Below are 22,157 nucleotides of genomic sequence, written 5' to 3'. Positions count from 1 at the left end.
AAAATAGAGGAAATATACAAATATGACACTTCATAAGCCTAGGCTAGTTTTTACATGGACATCTTGCAGAGGACGGGGTGGCCTAATGCTGCATTTTTCCTAAAATAAGCACCCAAAAGCTAATGGTGGGTGAGGCATGCAGAGTGTTCCACGTGGCCACACTGCATATCTGCTTAACTAGAAAAAGAGATATATAGTGGAATGAAAATGAAAAGTCCTCGTGAGAAGTCCATATTGAATTCTATTTCACTGCAAACCATGAAACACTATCCTGCACACAATGGAGTCCTTGAATTCTTATTTATCTTGTGTTTAATGGATGCATACAACAAAACTATGAGGAAAAAAAACAAGCTTTTAATTTCTACATGGGTTAAATGTGATGATTTAGGTGACATTAAGAGACAGGATAGTCTCAATGGTTCTGCTGGAACAATGCAGAGTAGGGCATGTCGAATGATGTATTATTTGAGGTGAAGATCTGAAAGTACATTTGGAATGAAGAACTGAGTACTCACATAACCACCTCAAATCTGTAAAAGTGCAACTGTACTCAAAGCGGCAAGGGCATAGATTTCAGTTATCCTCAAGGCGGGGATGAAGGCTACCAGTGTGCTTCCTGACTATCAAATCAAAAATATCAATGCGACAGAATAGAGGACAAAATATTGAAAGTCTAGATTTTCTACACCTAATTTCACATATATGTATCTACATGGTACACATATCTTCAAGTTATGTAGATGTGAAGTTAGGAAGAGTAAATCTATACCTCCCCATGTGCACTGACCTTTCGATATTTTGTCCCTCAATACTTTGACTACAATAGTATTATGCCACAATATTGTTGGCGTTGATAATCAATATTACAATCATGGCTACCAAGAAAGTCACATTGCGGATAAGGTAATGACCCTTGAGAAGCCAGTGGCACATTTGTACTATAGATCAGTATGAAAAGAGCCTCATTTAAATATAAGGGTTTTTCACAAGAATGAACATATGCATTAATGTGTTGGACAGGGTTTTTACTAACATCTATCTAGACAAAGAAAATAATTTGCTAAAGTGTTTTGTAAGTCACAGAGAAATATAAATAGTTAATGCCAGTGTGAAAGTTAAGGGTAGGCGTATTAGTGCAGCAAGTAAGATTTGTGTAGTTGTGTGCTCCTTATAGAAGGCAGCGAGTTGCTAGCTCATTCGTTCCTAGAGGCACATAAGAGAGATGCTGAGGTCACCAAAAGAGAGATACTTAGGAAACAATTTTTCAACTTTAGCAGGAGTTGTTAGGCCATAAATCCATAATCCAGCCTTTCCTCAGCTCTGAAGAAGTTCGAATAAACTGTTCTAGGGTTGATCTAGATCAAAGTTAGAGAACCGTTGGAACGGTACCTATATTTCTGTGAATCTTAAAGTATCTTCATGTTTCTTTCTCATTACATGGAATCCAAGTGAAATCAAGTTCTCTGCTCGCTTCAAGCAACTTTGTGGACAAAGCTGTTAGTGCGTAGTAGTAGTGATCCTTTTAAAATAATGTCAACTACAGACATAACTAGAAAGGCCTCACACTGATGGCAGTGATGGCAAAGTCAGGTCAGACTGGGAGCTCTGCATATATCTATCTTAGAGGGGGAACATCCTTTTTTACGACTTTTTTTTTTCGAAAGTCGTGGTTAACGAAAGCGCAACAACGCTTTTTTTAACCACGACTCCGGTTTTTTGTGCCTTAACTACGTATGTTCTGAACAACGAACATGCGTGGTTAAGGTGCAAAGAAGTGAGTTGGCGAAGGTAAGTGGTGGGTTTAGGTTTTGGGGAGGGGGTGGGGGGTCAGGGGGTTTTAGGTTTTGGGGGGGTGGGGCGTTTTTGGTTTTGGGGAGTGGGTGGGGGGTCAGGGGGTTTTAGGTTTTAGGGTGGGGTTGGGGGGGAGGGGCGTTTTTGGTTTTGGGGAGTGGGTGGGGGGTCAGGGGGTTTTAGGTTTTAGGGTGGGGTTGGGGGGGTGGGGCGTTTTTGGTTTTGGGGAGTGGGTGGGGGGTCAGGGGGTTTTAGGTTTTGGGGTGGGGTTGGGAGGGTGGGGCGTTTTTGGTTTTGGGGAGTGGGTGGGGGTCAGGGGGTTTTAGCTTTTGGGGTGGGGTTGGGGGGGTGGGGCGTTTTTGGTTTTGGGGAGTGGGTGGGGGGTCAGAGGGTTTTAGGTTTTGGGGTGGGGTTGGGGGGGGTGGGGTGAAGGATGTAGGGTGAATGGTGCCTATTGCTAATGATTTTATCAGGAATGCCTTTACAACGAAATATCGTTGTTAAGGCATTCGTGGTAAAATCATTAGTAGTAGCAACGAGGTCGGTGTTCCGACCTCGTTGTTAAGGCAGTAGTTGTTTTTGAAGTTGTTGTTTCGTCGTACAGTCATCTTAGAGGCATGAAGTTATTACACATTGGGCAACAGTGGGAACAGTTGATCATCTAATCAAGATCAAGAAGTGACTCTAGAAAAGCACTGTGTACAGTTCAGTATTGTCAATAGACACACAGATTATCAGCGACACGTCCTGCCAGCTTGATTCATCATGTTGGATAACTTTACATGGGCCTTGAAACTTGGAGGTAGTTTACAACAAGGCTGCATGAAGAGTTCTGTTTGTGCCTTGCTCTTTACACAAGACAGGAAAAGGTCCTGCAGTATATGTCTTATAACATCAGCTATGGTGCTAATACAACAGAGCGGGTGCTGGCATCATCTAGATATGACAAGATCAAGGCCTGTGTAGGGAATGCATAATCTGACTGGACGTGACTTTTATATTTGGGACATTACTACTACTCCTACTTTAAATAATGTTGAATTTGTTTTCCTTTCAATGGTTAACAGGTGGGATTCTGGTCTTGGCTTCATTTCCATGCATCAATGTCCAGTAATGGCAGAATCAAAGTGTGTCCCCTGATAGCCCAGAAGCCATATCGTCTAAGTTTCAGTAGAATGAATAAACCTACAAGCATTGTCAACATTGATAATGACATCCTAACACAAGAGCTATATATGCGAGGAAGGAATATATATTGTTTTAAATTTGAGAATGTAGCATGAGGTAAAATGGAGGCTCACCTATGTAGGACGGAAGACGGGAGGCATGACCACCAGTTAAAATCATATATTTCTTTCAAGTAAATTAACATAAGTACATAGTTGCAAATAAGACCCCTTATTTGCATTCTTAGTGAAGGCACTGCAGAGTTTTCTCCCCACGGTGACAGGGCATCACTATCAATTCACATAATGCTCCCTTCACAGTAGTTTTCAAGTAAGCAGGGTAAGTAAGGGCAAGTAAGCACCCTCTCTGCAGTGAAAGCAAAGTAACTCGAGTCACACTGTTCCCCTCAAAACACTCTCAATGCAATTTATACCAAAACACACCTAAGCTATTATCATGTGCTTCACGCTGGGTAGTATCTGCCATTTATATGCCTTAGGCAGCGGCGGTCTCCTGCCTTAATGTCCTGCACACAGCTGACAGGTGCAGCTAGAATACAGAGATGGTCGCACTGTGCTTTGGGCCCAATGGATGCATCTAAGGCAAGAGCAAAGGTCCAAGCTATAGTCTGAGTCTCCGCTCTTTGGTATAATTGTCTGAAAACAACACTGAGAGGGGAGAAGGCTGTGTCTGTAGGATTCAGGCCCGAGTCTGCCCAGTGCTGCCTGGAGGTGACTAAGCTGGCCGGAGCTACTGGGTGCACAGGCCAAAACTGGCAGAGCCAAAATTGTCATCACTTTGCGAAATTTGTGCGTCACAAAAAGGAAACAAACCGGCAAAAAGTGTTGATTTGGGGATCTACTTTGGAAAGCAGTTCCAAGGAATGCAAAATTACACTTTGCACGACTTTGCATCAAGGGGGTGTACTCTGGGTGGAACCTTGGCATTCCTGTGAAAAAACCAATGGGTTTAGATTCACATCCCTATCTAAAAAATGTTTCTAAACAATATTGTAACTTTGCGTGTGTGCTGTACCGTGCAGTAGACATACAAAGTTATAAAAAGTGTTAAGCAATTGCATAGCATAGCATGTTGTACTGGAAGGAGCCCCTTCCGGTAAAAACCCCTATGCTTGACATCACACCCACAAGGTGTGTGCGTTGGCGCATGGTAGCCTAAACTGCGCAAGTACAGGGAGAGAGAAAAACAGAGCAGTAGCTCAGTAGATATGACGTTGTTCTGCCCACTCCCACTCACACAAACCAGTGTAGCAACTTTGGTTGCTCCAATGCATTGCATAATTTCTTTGTGAATTTGTCCCACCCTCCACTGAGTGTACGAACTGCTTTGGAAGGGACGGGAGCTTTTGTGTGGATGTTTAGACTAAGCTGCAATTCAGAGTTGAAGTGGTTGGAGTCACTGAGCCACTTTTAATTTTAAAACCCCAAATAGCAATTGGGTACTATTCAGTAGCCTGAAGAAGAGATCTGCTTTTATCTTGGGTTTATGGGGCGATGTGTTCAGGGTTGAACCCAAAGAAGATATAAACCGAACGTACATGAAAAGTGTGCCAGTCTTCTTTACAAAAGGCTGCTGCACCAGACCCACCACAAAAGACACCCCCCCGCACACCACCATCAGTGCAAACTGTTCATCGGTGATACTGCCTTTTAGTGTAGATAGTTTTATATTTTGTTTTTAGATTTAATTTAATTGGATTCACTAGTCATATTGGGATTGCACAATTCTCTGGAATACACGCCTTAAGCGTTTTCACGAGTCATTTCAACCGCTTAAGGCGGGCAAAATGTCTGGCAGACAAAAAACCTTCAAATGGGACCAAATTTGACATAATCAATGCAGTACAATGTCCGCAGGTTAGCTCGCGTTCCTCAGTAAAAAACATGGGATTGCCTGGTATTCCTAAAACCCAGAAGTACCGGTACCCATGTTATCGATACCTCCAGGTGGGTATACATGTGCTGTACTGATTAATTAGTTAAGTGCTGCATGCATTCCATTGACTAATTAACAAGTAACACAAAACAAGAATTATTTTTCCAAGGGCAGTCATGGCTGTGAACTTTCATACAACATAGGGTCACCCTCTTATCCCTTTTTCCTTTGGGCATTTTAAGGGCTTCTTCGTGGACGCCAATCCATCAAAATGCCAGGGGTAGTGGAAGTTACCCCACAGGCCATTCCTTCTTAACTTTCAACCACACACACACACACATGCTTACACATACACACACATTCACTCATTCACACACTCTCTTTTACATAAACACACTCTCGCCCGTACGCGTGCACACAAGGAAGTAGAGTCCCAAGCAACGTCCATAAGGACGCGCTGCCCCTGTGTTCCTGGCACTGATTTTGCCAAACCCCTGAGGCCGGGGTCGCAAAGGCAGTGCCAGGGGTCGCAAGGGGCAAGCTGCAACCCCTGGTGACACCTAAAGGACGTCCATGGGCTTCCCAGGTACCCGATTATTAATGGTCTATGTAACACGTGCTGGTGATATCAGGTGTAGCAGTGGCATTACCGCTGCGTAAGGGATACTGGCGAAATCATAATTGCCATCCTTAAAATGGAGGAGAGCCTCCACCCTGCGATGCCTAATGAGCTTTAGGATGGAGCGCTTGGAAGGTCAGCCACTGCTACATTAAGGCAATACTAAGTAGCTGCATAGGACGCCATCAGCACAAAGGCACCAGCTTTGTGGTATAAGCATAATGTCTGGTTTCATGACCTACGGAAGATCCCAGAAACTGCAACTTCACCTAGGATGCCAAACTTCATCTAGGATGCCAAACTTCACCTAGGATACCAAACTTCACCTAGGATACCAAACTTCATCTAGGATGCCAAACTTCACCTAGGATACCAAACTTCACTTAGGGTGCCAAATTTCACTAAAGGTGCCAAACTTCACCTAAGAGGCAAACTTCAACTTCACTTAGGGTGCCAACCTTTACCTAGGATGCCAAACTTCATCTAGGAGGCCGAACTTCACCTAGGGTGCCAAATTTCATCTAGGATACCAAAACCTCCCCCGAGGAAGGAGGAAAGTATAGTGCTGTGTTTAAAAGAAAACTCTGTGTGTCTTAAGAATCCAGTGGGGAAGGCACTTGTGTCATTTCTACGTGTGCTTATTTTACAGAAGAGTGGCTGAGGCCTGCAGAGGATGATGGTCAGGCTATATCATTCTAGTGGTTGAAGTTTGCAGTTTCCTAACTGCTGCCGAGATATAGAGATGCAGTGTTCGATACTTATATTGTTCGTGATATATCGCATGTCAATAATAAAGCATTCAGTACAGTGATCTACAAGGTAAGTACATATATTCACAGATTTTAATATCTATTATACCTTTTCCAAGAAAAGTAGGGGTGGAGTTAAGGATAGCGTGTATGCACTTATTTAAAACAGTGATAGGTCGACGTGGAGGATGTGATATTGTTGCAAGTGGATTTTAATAATCTCATACAATCCAACTCAGCCCGAGCTGATTCGCTGAGGCATGAGTGCTCCAGCATTTGCATAGTTGAGGCTCATGTACCCAGTGACTAGGACACAGGCATTTTGTTCTTCTTGCATATGTTAAAGCGGTACTGCCTCCCCATATCTGAAGCTGACCACCCCGACGGAAGCGTACAAAGCACCAGAGCCGAGTAAACGTAGCCTAGAGCAAGTTGGTGCTCGTGATGGAGATACAAGCTTTTTTAAGGCTAGGTGGATTTCAGATTCAGGACAGGTTGCCCGCTATATGGCGCTTCTCGGCCTTGGCTTATTGAGGACCGAGAAGCTGTGCTATTATTCTCTAAATCATCTCTCCTCAATCTTTTTTATTCTAATCGATAATATATAACTTGCTAGCCTTGCACAGAAAATCCAGACAATAGTCATTAAAAAAAGTGCAGCACATTGAAAGACGATAGAGCTGTATAGAGAGAGTAGAAAAGCAATCAGTAAACGGCCTAAGAAAAAGCAAAAACATAGAAATATAGTTTCTATCCAGGACATAACAATTCATACATTGAACAAAAAAATGATAATTGTTTAAAACAATTATTTTCTGGTGAACATCATATGGCTTATATTGGTCTCGCTTTATTCGATCTATGCCTGAAGAAATAGGTAGGGAGTTGACTTCAAGCCCTCCAAAGTATTGATCTATCACAGATTCAAGTCAAGTTCCAGCCTTGCATACCAATCAGTGCTTGCATCCCTTTGTGATCCCTTTATATAACGCAGAACCCTTGGCCTGATCAAGCCAGTGTACTGTGTGTAGGAGAACCCGGCGTGGGATCCAGCTTCAGGTTGTATCCCCCTAAACCAAGGTCTCCTTCATGGACGTTCTCCTTGCTGGCGGCTTGTGGTGGATCCGATGGCACTGGGGAAGGATGTGAGCTAAATGCACCTTCTTCATAGGCCACGGTCAGTTCATCGTTGCTTACTATGCAGTCCATGTCATCATCTTTCAGCTGCTCCTAATGGTGTGTTGAAAAGAAAGGATTTAGAATTAGTGTCACTGAAATAGCAGCAGATGGCCCTGGAGTGAGATGATACATTAAAGGCAAAGCGTCAATTCCCCGAACGAGCCAGCGCTTTTAAAGCAGGTAAAAAATGGATAGTGATCAATTTTATTCCAGCACGCTTCAGAAGGGACGGAATGAAAGAATTGGACCGTGTGCCTTTTTGAAATATAGATCCATTACCCACATAGACATGAAACCTTGGCAGTAGCAGATTGCAGTCCACATTTACACAATGTGAAGGCATCAATCAATGTTTCCATTAATTGATATAATAATTAATTATTTGAAAGTATTACTTCAGAAGCAGGTTCATTCTGATGTAATGCTTTGACTTCGGGTAATACATGTTTTCACAGAGTGCGCCAAAGTTTGGTGCTGGTCTCATTGTCCGTAATCCCCATATTTGCACTTATATAGAGGAGATGTGGTAATGCTGGTGCATAAGAGCTGGACAATGCTAAATATGTGGGATATGCACATGGAATACGTTGCATATTGTGAATCTAAATGGAGTAATTAGCGTGGGCTGTAGTTATCCTGAAAGTTCGGCATGGTTCTGGCTCTTGTGGACCACCAATGGATACTCCTAGAGCACAGTGGGACAGATTTTCAAAGATTTTCTGTAGGTTTTGCAGCACATTTTTGATGTAGACAAAGGGCCTAATTACAACTTTGGCGGAGGGGGTTAATCCGTCCCAAATGTGGCGGATATCCCGCCTACTGTATTATGAGTTCCATGGGATATAATGGAATCGTAATACGACAGGCAGGATATCCGTCACATTTTGGACGGATTAACCCCCTCTGCCAAAGTTGTAATCAGGCCCAAGATCCTTTATGGAATTTACAAAGCTATGCAAATGTTTACTTGAGTTGCTTTGTAAACAAAAAAAAAACTATAACGCAGCACATTGCACTTATTTGCATTACTTTGCATCAGATACGCATTCCTAGGGTGGTGCACAGTCATTTCCATGCATTCACCCATGTTTTTTTATGCAAATTCATGTTTGCAGAAGACTTGTTCACATAGGTTTGTGTCAGAATGATGCACCTGCCGGAGGCTAGCTTGTCCTGGAAAAATATCTTTATTTCTCCTCGTTATTTCCACTTTGCCTATGTGCTGCATTCTTCAGCACGCATACAAAGAGGAAATGGCCTCAGGGGATAGTTTTTGAGTAGGAAGGTATTCCTTCTTCCACAAAAACTATCCTGACCTTAATGCAAACACTCCTGCACTGTGACGCAAGGATGCCTACATTGGTGCGAGGCAGCCACAAGGGCACCTGCACATGGAGAGAGCAGTCCCAGGCACATAATATATATTTTTTTGTCTCATGAGGCTCTTCTCTGCACACTCTTTGCTGAGATGGTCTAACTTTAAATGATTTCCAATGAGATCACAGCGGCCCCTCAAATCCAACTTATCAGATGCGAACCAGGCAATGCAAGCGTAATTTGAATTAGAATACTGAGCAAATGTTAGCGCTACCAGATGACTGCAAATCACCAGCACACACAGGGGCATATTTAATAAGGTTTTGCGTTGGCTCTTGCAGCATGCAAGGGGATGTAAGGGTGACTCAAAATCTAAATGAGAGCTACGTCTGGCCACACTGCATGGCTCTGATTGGCTTGATAAATTTACAGTAACACAAGGCAGCACAAATCGCTGCCTTGTGTTACTTTGCATCAGGGAGGCATTCCATGAGTGCAGAATGGGTGTACACATGCACCCCAGCATTCTGGCACATTCCCAGATTTACCAACATTGGCATCCCTGGGAATGCATGAGAATTGTATGCCTCCCCACTAGAGGCCCAACAAGGAGAAATATATTTATTTTTTCTCCTCATAGCTTCCTCTTTCTTAGAGTGCTGCATTCTGCAGCACACACAGAAAGAGGAAAATGCTTCCGAGGATTGCTTTTGTGCAGGAAGGTGTGCCTTCCTGCACAAACACAATCCGGCCTGCATCGCAGGCACTCTTACAACATGACACAATGGTGCCTGTGTTGGTGCTAGGCAGCCAAAGATGCACCAGCACCAGGAGAGTACAAGAATGAGTCTTATAAATGTAAATATGGCACATTGCTGCCCTTTCACACAGCGCAACACAGCAAGGTGGCTTGCTGTGCCGGGTTGTGTGAATTATGGATAAATACGGCCCAGGGTTACCAGTCCTAGGTTTTGCTTTTACAAACCATTATTTTTAGATGCACTTGTCCTGTTGAGTTCAAACAAGACTGCAACTCCTTGAATGCAATGATTTGCAATATAAAACACTAGCATTAGAAAGAAAAAGACATGCATTCATCTCATAAACCTTAGAAATGTGGAATCGGAAATTCGATACGCTTGAGTTTGTGAAATAAATTCGGTTATCATACTTTTCAGAACACATCAAATTTCTGCCAACAAAATATTCGTATGTCATAGCTCAAAAATTCTTTATTAAACAAACCCATTTACCTTCACAAAAGAGATAATTGACGAAAATCAGCCTGCAAGGCACTATTATTACTTGATTGCATTCCAAGGTACACCACAATCAAGCCCTGGATCCGGCATGGCAGGATTCCTCTACACACAAGTCAACGAGCTGGCACCTTGCCCGGTCCCATTCTCAAAGGCTAGAGCAGGGAAGAAGAGGGGGTAACTTACTCCGTATGCTTGTGGACTGGTAAGGAGTCGGGCGAGGGGGCCGCACCAACCCGGCAGTGTTGTTGTTAGTGGTGGTCCCGCATGCGTCAGAATTGGCTTCAGGTATCTATTGAGAAGGTTAAGGAATGTCTGGCGTTTTCAATGAGCACAAAACAACTTTGATTAAAACATAAAAGGACTGGAACAGCTTGCATAGAGTTTGAAAAGCGCATTAATCAAAGCAACTTTGTGTTCATGGGTACACATTCCAATGACAGTAAAACCTCCTGGCATGACTTGAGTAAAATGAATCAGATACCTAGGAGACGGAAACCTATCAAGTAGTATGAGGTTAAACCACATTACATGGAAGTCACAAATTGGCACTGATCCCTTCCCCACCCACACCCTTGTCCTTCCTCAATCCCACCACTTCTTTCCCCGGAAGCCCTAAAGTGTATAAGGCAATCTGGCAGAAGGGTTGGTCTGAGCGATCAGTGTGGGGCTGTTTGTGGGCCCGTTTTCTACATTGCTGTGATCCATTTTCTTAATCATGAGTTATCGGATATTACCACAGGCATTGCGTGCAGCAGGAAAAAAAAATGCATGCACTCTTCCATAAATGTACAGCATCTCTTTACAAGTTAAAAACTGCCCGGATTTGCAAAATGTGGCCCACTTTTCTAGCTCTCTGATTTACTAATTGTGGACATTGTTATTTTGGTTCCAGGCCTATTTTCTGCCCCAGAACGACCCACAGTCCCAGTATTCTTGCCTCCCCCCAATGCATAATATAAGTTAGTGGTTGTAGGTGGAGACCACCGACATACATTTATGGGGAACACCACTCATTTTTGTTTAACAGACTTACATTCAGAAGAAGAGAGAGAAAAAACGAAGAAAGGGGGGAACAAGGAGGAACAGAAAGATGGAAACACAATGAAAAAAGAAAGAAACCAGGAATAAAAAGAACACGAAAAAGTGAGATAAAGAAGCAGAGAGTGTCTGGTGGTGGGTTAAATATGCATGACGTGGAATCAGGAATCAAAAATATACTGCCTCATTATTCGGCACTCCGACATTTGATATGGCCAGCAGGACCCTTGAAACAATCAATCAATTAAACAGGATTTATAGAGTGCAGCTAATCACCCGCAAGAGTATCCAGGTGCTGAGATCATAGATGCTAAAGGGTTCCGCAGAATAGCCAGTTCTTGGGTCCTTTCCTGAATTACAGAAAAGAGGATAAGGTCCGTAGGTGAAGGGGGAAGTCATTAAAGGGTTTTGCCACAAGGTAGGCGAAGGAGCATCCTCCTATATTGCTTCCGCAGAGGCGGGGGTGTGTACAAGAGAGAGGGAAGTGAAGCGCAGGTGTCAGTAGGTTTGATGGAAGTTCAGGCGGTGATTGATGTATGCTGGTCCTTGATTCTAAAGGGCTGGATCAGCATCTTGAATTGACATCTCTCCTGCTGGGGAGCCAGTTGAGCTTCTTGAGGTGGGGGTGGTGTGGGACTGTTTGTGAAGATCGAGGATGAGCCTGGCTGCTGAATACCATATGGTCTATAGTCCTTTCATGGGGTGCATGGTGATTCCTACATAGAGTGCATTGCAATAGTCCAGCCAACTGGTGACTAGGGCTTGAGTGATGGTTTATCTGGTGTTGACGGGGAGCCATCTGAAGATCTCATGGAGCATACGAAGAGAGAGGAAGCAGGCGAGGAGACTGTGTTGATCTGGTTTTTCCCAGTGAGCTTGCTGTCCAGGATGATGCCTGGGTTGTGAGTGAGGTTCGTAGGAGTGGGTGCTGATCCTAGTTCAGTAAGCCACCAGTAATCGTTTCACAGGGAGGTGTTGTTCCTGAAGACCAGCACTTCCGTTTTGTCTGTGTTGGGGTTCAGGCAGTTGTTATTCATCCAGTCAGTGATGACCGTTATGCACCTGCAGAAGTTGGGCTTCATGGTGGAGGGGCCTTATGATAGTGAGAGGATAAGCTGGGTATCGTCTGCATAGGATATGATGTTCATTTCATGGGTTTTGACAACGTTGACCAAGGGGGTCATGTAGCTGTTTAACAGTACAGGGCAGAGGGACAAGCCTTGAGGGACACTGCAGATGATGTTCTTGGGTTTTGAGGAGAAAGGTGGTAGGCTGTTTATCTGGGTTCTTTCTAGGAGGAAGGATGCTATCCATTTGAGGGCCTCTCCTTGGATTCTGATGTGATGAAGCCTCTTGATAAGGGTGTGGTGGGATATGGTGTTGAATGTTGCTGAGAGATCGAGAAAGATCAAGGCCGCCATTTCCTGGTGGTCAAGGAGGGTTCTGATGTCATCAGTGGCAGTGATCAGGCCAGTTTCAGTGTTGTGGTTGGTGTGGAATCTGGGTTGGGAGGGGTCCAGAATACTGTTGATCTCCAGGTGTTCTGTAAGTTGGTGGTTGATGGCCTTTTCGAGGACTCCGGTGAGAAACGGGAGCAGAGAGATGGGACAGCAGTTGTTGAGTACACTGGGGGTCGGCGGAAGGCTTCTTGAGATGGGGTTTGACTTCTGCATGTTTCATACTACGGGGAAGGCGGCCATGGTTATAGATGAGTTGAAGATGGCGGCGAGTTCACTGCTGATCATCCCACTCCTGAGGTGGGAATAAGGATCCATGGGTGCTTCTGAGCGGATGGAGTTCATGAAGGCTGCAGTGTTTTTTGTGGTAAGCTGGTCCCAGGCGGCGAACAGGTGGTCAGAGATAGCATCAGGGTTTTCATCGATAGACTGAGGGTGTCGGCGGCAGTGGGACGGGGTTCTGAGTTTTTGTAGATGGTAGAAATCTTGTCTTGTCATCGAAGAATGTCTGCCAGGGTGTCGCAGAGTTCCTGAGCAAAACATTGGGCCCTGGCACTTATCATTTTACAAATTAAGCACTGGTTACCCCTGAACAATGCAAAATACTTGGTGCCACTCTATACATATGTAAAGTACACTGCTGTTCTTACAATGTTTCTTGGTCGTTATGTTTTATATGTTGCATTGTATATATACTGCTGCTTTAAAGTCACTGTTCGCCTTTGTTATTAACATAGCGTGCTCTGCCTTCTCACCTTTGGTACCCACTTCATAAAATTGCATAAATAAATAAATTTGCTCCAATTAAGAGCTACAATTAGTGCCTCAATTTTTTTTTTTTTTTAATCATGCATATTTTTCACAAAGCGTTTAGCTCATGCCAAAACTACAACATTAATAAAATATGGTCAATAAACAACAGATCCTAATTTTCGGAGGTGTAGAAGAAACATTGCTACAACCAAACATGCACCTTCTGCTCTCTATATCTCCTCACCCTAGAACTAAGGCATAAACATAAGCTCCAGGCATGCATCTTTTCACTAGATAACACACGCTTTTTGATTAGATGTTTTAGAGTTAAGACTCAGAAAAATGTGATAATGTAGATTCAGTGTCATTTTACTGTGCCTTTGACAAACACCGAAAACTCACATAAAGGTTCAAGAATCTCAGACATCTTTTGCTCCGTTTCTTTTTCGACGTGTTTTAATATTCATCAAATTGGCCGAAAAGTGCATTGTAAATAAAACATTCCCCATAGCCATCAACATAACACAAAGCCCTTTATCTAAGACACGCAGAGTTTGGAGGGTTTGCTTATGAACATAATTCTAATCTATAAAGATCCAGCAGAATATCAGTATTAACTCGCAGCCTTGTCAGCGTGGAAAGACATAATGCAAATGTGATGGAGTTTATCAAGAGACTCCGGGACATCTTAAGACTTTTGGGGGCCCCCCGGCCAAAAGTATTTTGGGGGCCTCTGTTGGGAGTAGCTTTGAATTTATCATTCTCTTTCAGCTCTCTCCTGCTCTCTTTGGCCAGGTCACACTCCTCCAAATTCTAAATGTGTTAATATCTAACATTCAGGGATAGTGACGTGTGTTTTCAATATTGTAACACAGCAGCAGCTCATTAATATTACTGCAAATAATCTCTGTGACACCCTCCCATTTCTCATATCTGAGGCCCTGTTTGATCTAAAAGTAACTTGCGTATAGATGTTGCATGAACATTATTATAAGCACAACATTTCTCTGCAAAGTGTCTGGACTCACACACATTACTCACATTAAAAATAAATTACGGTATTTAAAACAATCTGTTTAAGAATTATTCAAGGTCATCAGGGCAAGACTCTGCGGAGCAGAGCTGGCTCTATCAGCCCCCCCCCCCTTCCCAAAGGCTGAGGCACTGTGCCAGAGCCCACTTTGCCTATACCTTCAAACGTCCCTGCAGATGCTGTAATATTGAACGCACTTTTGCAAATCAATGAGAACTCACACCACGAAAGCAGAACCTATCGATGGAAAAAGAGTAACTTGATGGTCCCCAAATACCCATAACACCATTACAGACTTGGAAATGCAATGGCCATTATGTGAGGCTGGTTCAGAGCACATTAGCACAAACAATAAACACTCACTCGTAGTCTGATAAACTGTAACATAAAATGTGAAGTGCTTTAGCTAAAGCAATTAAAGCATAAAAATGAAGAAACGTATCAACTTCCAAATGAGTGTCAAGAGATAAAAAGAACAGAGAGGCGAAAAAATAAAAAACAAATATTTTCCTGCGTTTACACATTAATCACTTGAAGAAGTTTAAAAGAGCAGGTTCCATAATGAATAATCATGACCGGAAAGGTTCTGTAGCAATATACCAAGAAGCACTGTGTTACCGATACTGTTATCCTGGAGGCCTTTTCTCCGACTTTCAGGCATCACCTACAGACAGTTTTCTGTTGTTCGAAGACCTCCTTTGAACCATACTAAAATTACAGTAGGCCCAGAGACCGCCCGTTGCTTACAACTGGTTGGCTTCCCCATCACTATTTTCTGTTTGCTTCTTGTTCGTTCGCTTTCATTCCTCCTCTTGTGTTTTGTCCCTCCCCTGGAACATAGCTTCTTACTTTTATCACTCCACTGCTAGCATTCAGGGAGCTACATTTTGTTTTTCTTTCAGCACTCTGAGAGGTCATGGGCTTTCTTCATTTCTCCCGTATGTGATTCTTACCATAAATGCCTTCTCCGTGTTGCTCTCTCCTACCCCCACAATCACACCCTCCTTGTCCATTGCTACCCTAACCCCACTATTTTTTTTGCTTTTAATTTATCTTTGCTCCTTCCCAACCTCAAGTTCCTTTGGTGCTCCTCCCCACTCTCTGTTGCTGCTCCTGCTCACCTTGATTTCTCGCGCACCAATGCCCCCCATCGGCTCCTCCATTACTTCCTACCCCTCCGATTGCGGTCCTTAAAAGCAATTTTTTTATAATGTATATATTTTTTGGAGGGTCTCACAGCTGCCATTTGCCTTATGCACAAACATAAACACATTCTTCTTTTTTTATTTTTTTATTTCTGCTGAAGCTGCACAGTCTAGGCAAAGGAAATGCTTCTGTAAAAAACATTGGCAAAGCCGACAGGTTGAAAAGGTGGCTTACCAATGGTTGTTAACTAATTACAGAATTCTGACACAGGAAGCAGAGTTTACCTAGGAGGCCTATTCTTGGACAAACAAATTACTAACAATATCTGCCAAGATGCTTTTTCAAGCTCTGGGTTTAGCAAAGTCAAGCAACTACCCAAAGGAGAGCTTAAGGAAACCTCATGAAAGAAGCAGATGTTGATTGTATTAGGTCAAAGGTAGAGGTGTGAGAAACATCCACTGAAAGGCAGGTTTTGCAATCTGTGGTGCCTCTTACAAATTCTGTGGCTTTGCCATTTCCATTAGATTATGGAAATTCATAGTGTGCTCTGAAAAGTTTTTGCACATTGACGAACCGTTGCCTAAAAAAATGCGGTCTGTGATATGTATTTAGCAATTATTTCCTGTTCTCATAATGCAGAAGCAAAAAACTGCCAGGCCTAGTCACAGCGAACAATCTAGGAATCAGGCAGACCTCTGTGTGGGGGGGGGGTAAGGCAATGATGGACAAGATTGACCCAGTGGTGTAACAAAGGCCCCAACAGCCCACACAGTGAAGGGGCCGGAGCTCCAGGGTGCCCCCTCAGCACAGTACAGTGGCCTGTGAGTCCTGAGAAGGGGGCCCCACCATGTACTGTGCAGGGGGGGGGTCAAGTTTCGTCATGCCACTGTATTGACCCCTATTACAAAGATCACATCAGGACTGCCAGAGGATTGTAGGTAGCTAAAAAATAACAGACTATCACACCAAATAGCGGCCACTAACAGCACACACATCATTTTAGAAAACAATCATGGGTCGGGCATTGGTAACATTTTAGGATGTCCTATCACACCCTGACTGTGTATGGTGCGTGTGGTCACAGAATACACTTGACAATATCCTAAATGTGCTCCCTGATTCCTGGCACAGCTTCAGGCACCGAAGTGCACCGGTCTGCAAACCGCAATTGAGAAGAAGACGTGCAGGTTCTCTTCCAAGATAATGTGGCAAAGGGATCTTATGGTAGACATAGGCACTGATGTTAACCACAATTTCATAACGTAGTGCAAGTACAAAGTCACGTAATAATTATGTTATGATTAAACCATGAAGAGGGGTAATTGTTTCAAAGTACAACTCATGCAGTACAAGGCAACCTCCAGAAAAAAATGGAGCACAAAAAGTAGACACAAAGATGACTATAAAAAAAGTTGCTGATAAGTAACCCACAACCAGCCATTTCTTTCAGTCAAATGTATGAATGATATACAGAAATCCTTGAGAGATGCACAAAACGCTGTGTAAAATTGCAGTTATGAAGGAATATGGAGGGAGCACGCTGATGAACGTAGACTCAAAACATTCCCCACCTTCTTTCTCCCAACTCACATATTTATTACATAATCATAACACATAAAATGCATAAAACTATAAAGTACTCATATTTAAAATTTGTAAAAGAGTTTTTTCTCACACATACATAGTCCTCAAGTCACCTACAACCCCAATACCTCCTGTGCATCAAATCAATTAGTCAACTCACAATTTGCCCTTCTTTCTGGTTCCCATTGCTCCTCTACCCAGAAGGGTCCTCTCAGGGCTCTACCTCAGAGCAGAACAAGCGTTTGCAATGCAATGGGCCTCGCATTTGCTCAAGTTAGAGCTACTAGCGTTGTACATTCCTAACTGGACTTTTCTTGCCATATAAATTGAAAATGAAAAGTAAAACAGTTGACGTAACAAGCCAATTCAAAGCACCACGGCTGCCGTGAGCACGAAGGAGAGACACAAAAGGAAAAAGAAGTTTGCTTCAGACATATCTGCAAACGTGGAATTATCCATGTAAGAGGGTTGATGGCCAAGACAGTAACAAAACTACCCCAAGGAGGGACAAACGTAAAGCATTTACCAATGATAACAAAGGATTTTTAAAAGGCAAGCCCATGAACGAGTGATAGTGATGGGTGTGGTTAAAAGCCCACAGATAGATTACAACAAGTCAGAGAGCTTCCGTGCCCAACCTAAAAAGGGCAACCCCGCCCTCTTTATTTGTGCTGGAGGCCTGTTCACCCCAAAGCAACCCTCCCTGGGGTACCCCCAGCATCTGCAGAAGAGCTAGTCTGTGCAATTGGGCCAAGACTTGGTCCCATGATGCGCAGACCGCATTTTCCAAACACCCAAAGGGCCACTGTCCCTTAGTGCAAAAGCACATGCAAGGCATGGAGGGTATGGGCTGCATAAGAGACTGACCAAACCTAACACAAAGTTGTAGATTCATTAACAATTGCTCCAAGTGCCCCCTATGAGGCCCACATGAAACTGGTGTTCTCTATTTCGTATTCCCAGTGACATGTCAGAGCCATCTGTCAGATAATCAACATAGTAGTCAAAGTGCTCATGCAGGGTTGGTGGCAGTGCTGTCCTCAAGAATAGATGAGGAAGTGTGTCCCTTAAGATTAGATTCAGAGTTTCATTTCATATCACAGTTATTAAGTAAAGATTGACTCAAAAAGGGCTTGAGATCAGTAAATTACAAAACCATGCAGGTTTAATAAAATATTAAAGTGCAATACAGAAGGTAAAAATGTTAGTTAGTCTCCATAAATCCGTCAACACATGCAGAAATCAATTGTCATAAAGGATCTTCACATTTAAAATAGATGCAGCATTGGGGAAAGGGTGGAAAATAGACTTAAGGCCTGATCTATATTTCAGCACACAGGTTACTCTGTCACAACGGTGACGGATATCCCGTCTGACGAAATCGAAATCCTATTACGTCCTATGGGATGTAGATTTCGGCAGACGGAATAGCCATCACTGTTGTGGCAGAGTAACCCCTTTGCCAATATCTAAATCATGCCCTAAATCCGGAGCGTGCAGAAAATAACAGAGAAAAAGGCAGCCTACATAGCAGAGACCCAAAAGAAACTGTCTAACCCCAAAATTAGGGATTTTTATAATAAATTTTACAATGGAAAGCAATGGCAATCGCGCAGTCAGCATGGGTTGAGCATATGTAAGAACACATTATCAAATCACAGTACAACATTATTTACCATCATATATTGCCACCATCCTAGCACTAACCCTTGAAAGGAATATTAATAGGTACCTCTTTGACCTAATGTCACCAGAGGTGTTAGAAAAAATCTGGTTAAATAAACAATGAACAATGAGTGAACACCTCTTAGTGAGCCAGTAGGAAGAGCGCTTAAAAGAAACCAAAGGCTTCTTCCCGAGTTCTACAAGAACAGCATGTCACCACAAAGCAACTGTGTACATTTTGCTGCGTACTGTGTCACTGAGAAATATAAACATACAATGAATACTATGTAGCAAAGAAGAAAGAAGATGGAGTCGAGGCCTAATGGAGTCTTAAGTTCTCCTATGTCAGGAAAGCTTGGGGTCACATGTCCGAAAATGTGAAACTGCGAGTTCCTCATTGCGATTTCATGCAAATTACAATTAGGAAACTGCAATTTCAAATGTATGAAACTCTTTTGCGTTTCATTTGCTATTCCCAGTGGGTCCCAAATAGACCTACCTCTTGAATATTAATGAGGTAAGTCTCACTTTCCAACCCCTTGGGAATGGTAAAATCACAGGGATGATGGCCTGCTGGGGTCCGCAGACCACCATGTCTGTGACTGGCTTTACATAAAGCATTCTTTTTTTTAAATGCAGCCTGTTTTCCTTAAATAAAGGAAAACGGGATGCACTTAAAAAATAAAATGAAAAGTTTACTTTTCATTTTTTCAGAGCAGGCAGTGGTCCATGGGACCACGACCACTGCCTGCTCTGAAAAATGTTTTTACAAATGTTCACAAAGGGGAAGCGGCCCCTTGAGGACCCCTTCCCATTTGTGAACGGGTTACCCCGAGTTTGAAATTGGTGGTAAATTGTGAGTGTTTTGCGACCGCATTTCGGTCGCAAAACATTCATACATACCACTCCGATTTGGTATTAGGAAGGGACACCCTAAACATGTCCCTTCCTATTACCAAATCACAGAGCCAAATTCTGATTAGGTAACAGGTTACAGAAATCCAAGTTTGCCTTGGTAAATAGAGAAATGCTTTTTAGCGTTTGCACACGGCCTGATTTTGCCAATCAGACCGTTTGCGACCTCTAAAAAGCTTTGAACCTGTGGCCCATAGTTCTGTATCTCACAGCATTGTTTCAATTGCAAAAGGATTCATGTAAATCGATAACGGTAACTATAATAATAAGGAAATAGCTACAATAACGTCAAGGGCAGCTGAAGTGTCCCCGGCAACCATGAATTCACCATGCGACAATACGACAAAAGGCACGAAATATGACAAATAATTTATCACCAGAAATAAAAAATCAAGAGAGACAACATAATATGACAACACTACACCCCATGTACTCGCCTGTACTAAGGAAAGGATGGGTGGGGAAGGTAAAAATCCCCGGACCACAGCAGCTTCCAAAGGTCTACAGGTCTTCCCAGTGGGCGGAGGTAGTGGTTATGGTGTGGAGGGCAAGAACAAAGAGTCAGAGACCATCCTCACCGTACCTTTCAATTGTGCTGCCAGGAGGCAACCCCACACACCTCCCACACCCCCAACACCATCTCCAGCCACTGAGAGATTTACCCCTGGCACTAAGCCACCATGAGGAAAGGTGGCAGGCCAAGGCCAACAAAGGATTTTGCATGCTTACCTGCCATTTTTCCCCAACTCGCCCCCTCACTACCACTATACAGTGAACTATTCCTATTCTGGTGGCGAGGGTTGGGACATATGGAGTGAACACGCTGATGACCTCAGATGAAAGCCCTTCCACACACATTCTTCCAAACCCCTTCAAATGACAGCCTCAGACACAATTTTATTTGGTTACAGATTCACATTTCAGACAGTACATATTACGTAATCATGTGCCCACTCATTAAAACTGTAGAAAAGGTCAGATGAGCCAGTATTGCCACGATCTGTGCATGTATGATTTGTTTCAAACATGGTCAAATTGCTGAATGCATCAGTAAGGCCTGTAAGCCAACTATGCCACCAAGGCAAACACTCATTAGCAGGTTTTGGGAAAGTAGAATTAATGTTTGTGTCATTGGTGGTTTGTTGTGTGCCTGAGGGGGGATGGACAGTAAATGATCAACAGAAAGTGTCATGTAATGGGCATGATGTGCCCCTACGCTTGTGACCCAAGTGTGAGCTATAGGGAATGAGGAAGCAGAATTTATGATCCTGCCTGTGCCATTGCACTGTTATTTTGTGGCCAAATGCATAAGGAAACAGATCCACACATGATAAAGGTTGATACACTTTGATGGCTGCCAAGACCTAGTGTGTAAAGTAAGAGTCACAGTAGAGGGCAGTACTTTGTTTCTAGGAATAGCTCATAATAGATATTTGTTCTGAAATGTGTAAGACTCCAGTACTTCTACAACTAAGGTGAGCCATCAACGTTTGAGGGGGTTGCATATCAACGACTCACCCTATTGCTCGCTGACTTTAACAAATTACCCAACATGCTACGTTCCAGGTTCCCTATCGGACAGCCGCCTGAACGTACCTGGGATGTCTAATGAGATTCATACTGAGGAGTTTGTGGTCAGTGGTTGCGAATCATTTACTCATGTGCTACCAGTGGATGTTCCTATCAATTCAGATACAACTGGGACTACTAATGTTTCATGTACTCACTGGAAAGTAAAGCAAATTTACTTGGTTTAGGACTGTCTAGAAAATTGAAACTACAGACATCCCACATCTTTCAAATTATCCACCTAAACCACTTTGTCATAACAGGCCTGATTTAGAAGTCAGCGGAGAGGAATGCTCCATCGCAAACGTGACGGATATCCTGTCTGCCGTATTATGATCCTTTTCTAACCTATGTGGTTTGTAAACTGGCAGACGGGATATCCGCCACGTTTGTGACAAAGTATTCCCTCCGCTGACACCTAAATCAGGCCCAAAGTTTACTATCCATTCTCCAGTAACCAAGACATAACCCACCATGATAAAAGTACCACCCCTTTTTAGCTAAAAAAGGCTTATGTTAGCTTTTCTTAAAGATGCTGTTAAAAACACATTTCCCAGTCTTGAGTTATGCAGAGTTAATCTTGACTTTTTCAGGAAAGTGAGTGCTTCCTGGGGCATCATGTAAACCTGGGAGTTCTCCTTCTTTTCTACTCACCACCTTGAGGGCTATAACTCATACAAGCACCCCTTATGCTTTAGTGAAACACTACGCCTATTTTCATTAAGGACCCTTCAAAAGAGGGAGACCATGTGGAGGCAACTTCCTGGAAGGTTCACATTTTCTGGCTCTTTGGGTGGAAGCTTGATCTGGCACAAGCTCCTTATTGAGAACTTCAATGGATAGCAGGTCAGTGCAATTCGGATTGCATACTCGCTGAAACAGCTGGCACGTACTTTGAACTACAGATGGAGATGTGCAGATTCTAAGTCAAAACAGCACATATTGCTCTTCGTGCAAGTGAATTTTCTGTCACTCTAGGCATTTTCTTTGTCTGCTGGATCTGCTAAGGGAACT

The 22,157-nt window shown here is 43.2% G+C and overlaps 1 protein-coding gene across 1 annotated transcript in view; it reads right to left on the bottom strand.

The window, feature by feature from the left end:
* Positions 1-4,661: 4,661 nt before the first annotated feature.
* The window catches only part of SLC9A9 (solute carrier family 9 member A9), a 2,563,562-nt gene continuing 2,546,066 nt past the window's right edge, over positions 4,662-22,157 (bottom strand). The window contains exons 15-16 of the mRNA XM_069213904.1: positions 10,167-10,272; positions 4,662-7,455 (exon numbers count right to left, since the gene is read on the bottom strand). Of these exons, the coding sequence (XP_069070005.1) occupies positions 7,234-7,455; positions 10,167-10,272 (328 nt within the window). The 3' untranslated portion in view covers positions 4,662-7,233. The remainder of the gene's footprint in view (positions 7,456-10,166; positions 10,273-22,157) is intronic.

Source organism: Pleurodeles waltl, chromosome 11, assembly GCF_031143425.1.
Source record: "Pleurodeles waltl isolate 20211129_DDA chromosome 11, aPleWal1.hap1.20221129, whole genome shotgun sequence".
In the NCBI taxonomy this organism is placed as follows: Eukaryota; Metazoa; Chordata; class Amphibia; order Caudata; family Salamandridae; genus Pleurodeles; species Pleurodeles waltl.
Note: the sequence above shows the minus strand (reverse complement) of the source record. Positions and strands in the feature narration are given on the sequence as shown.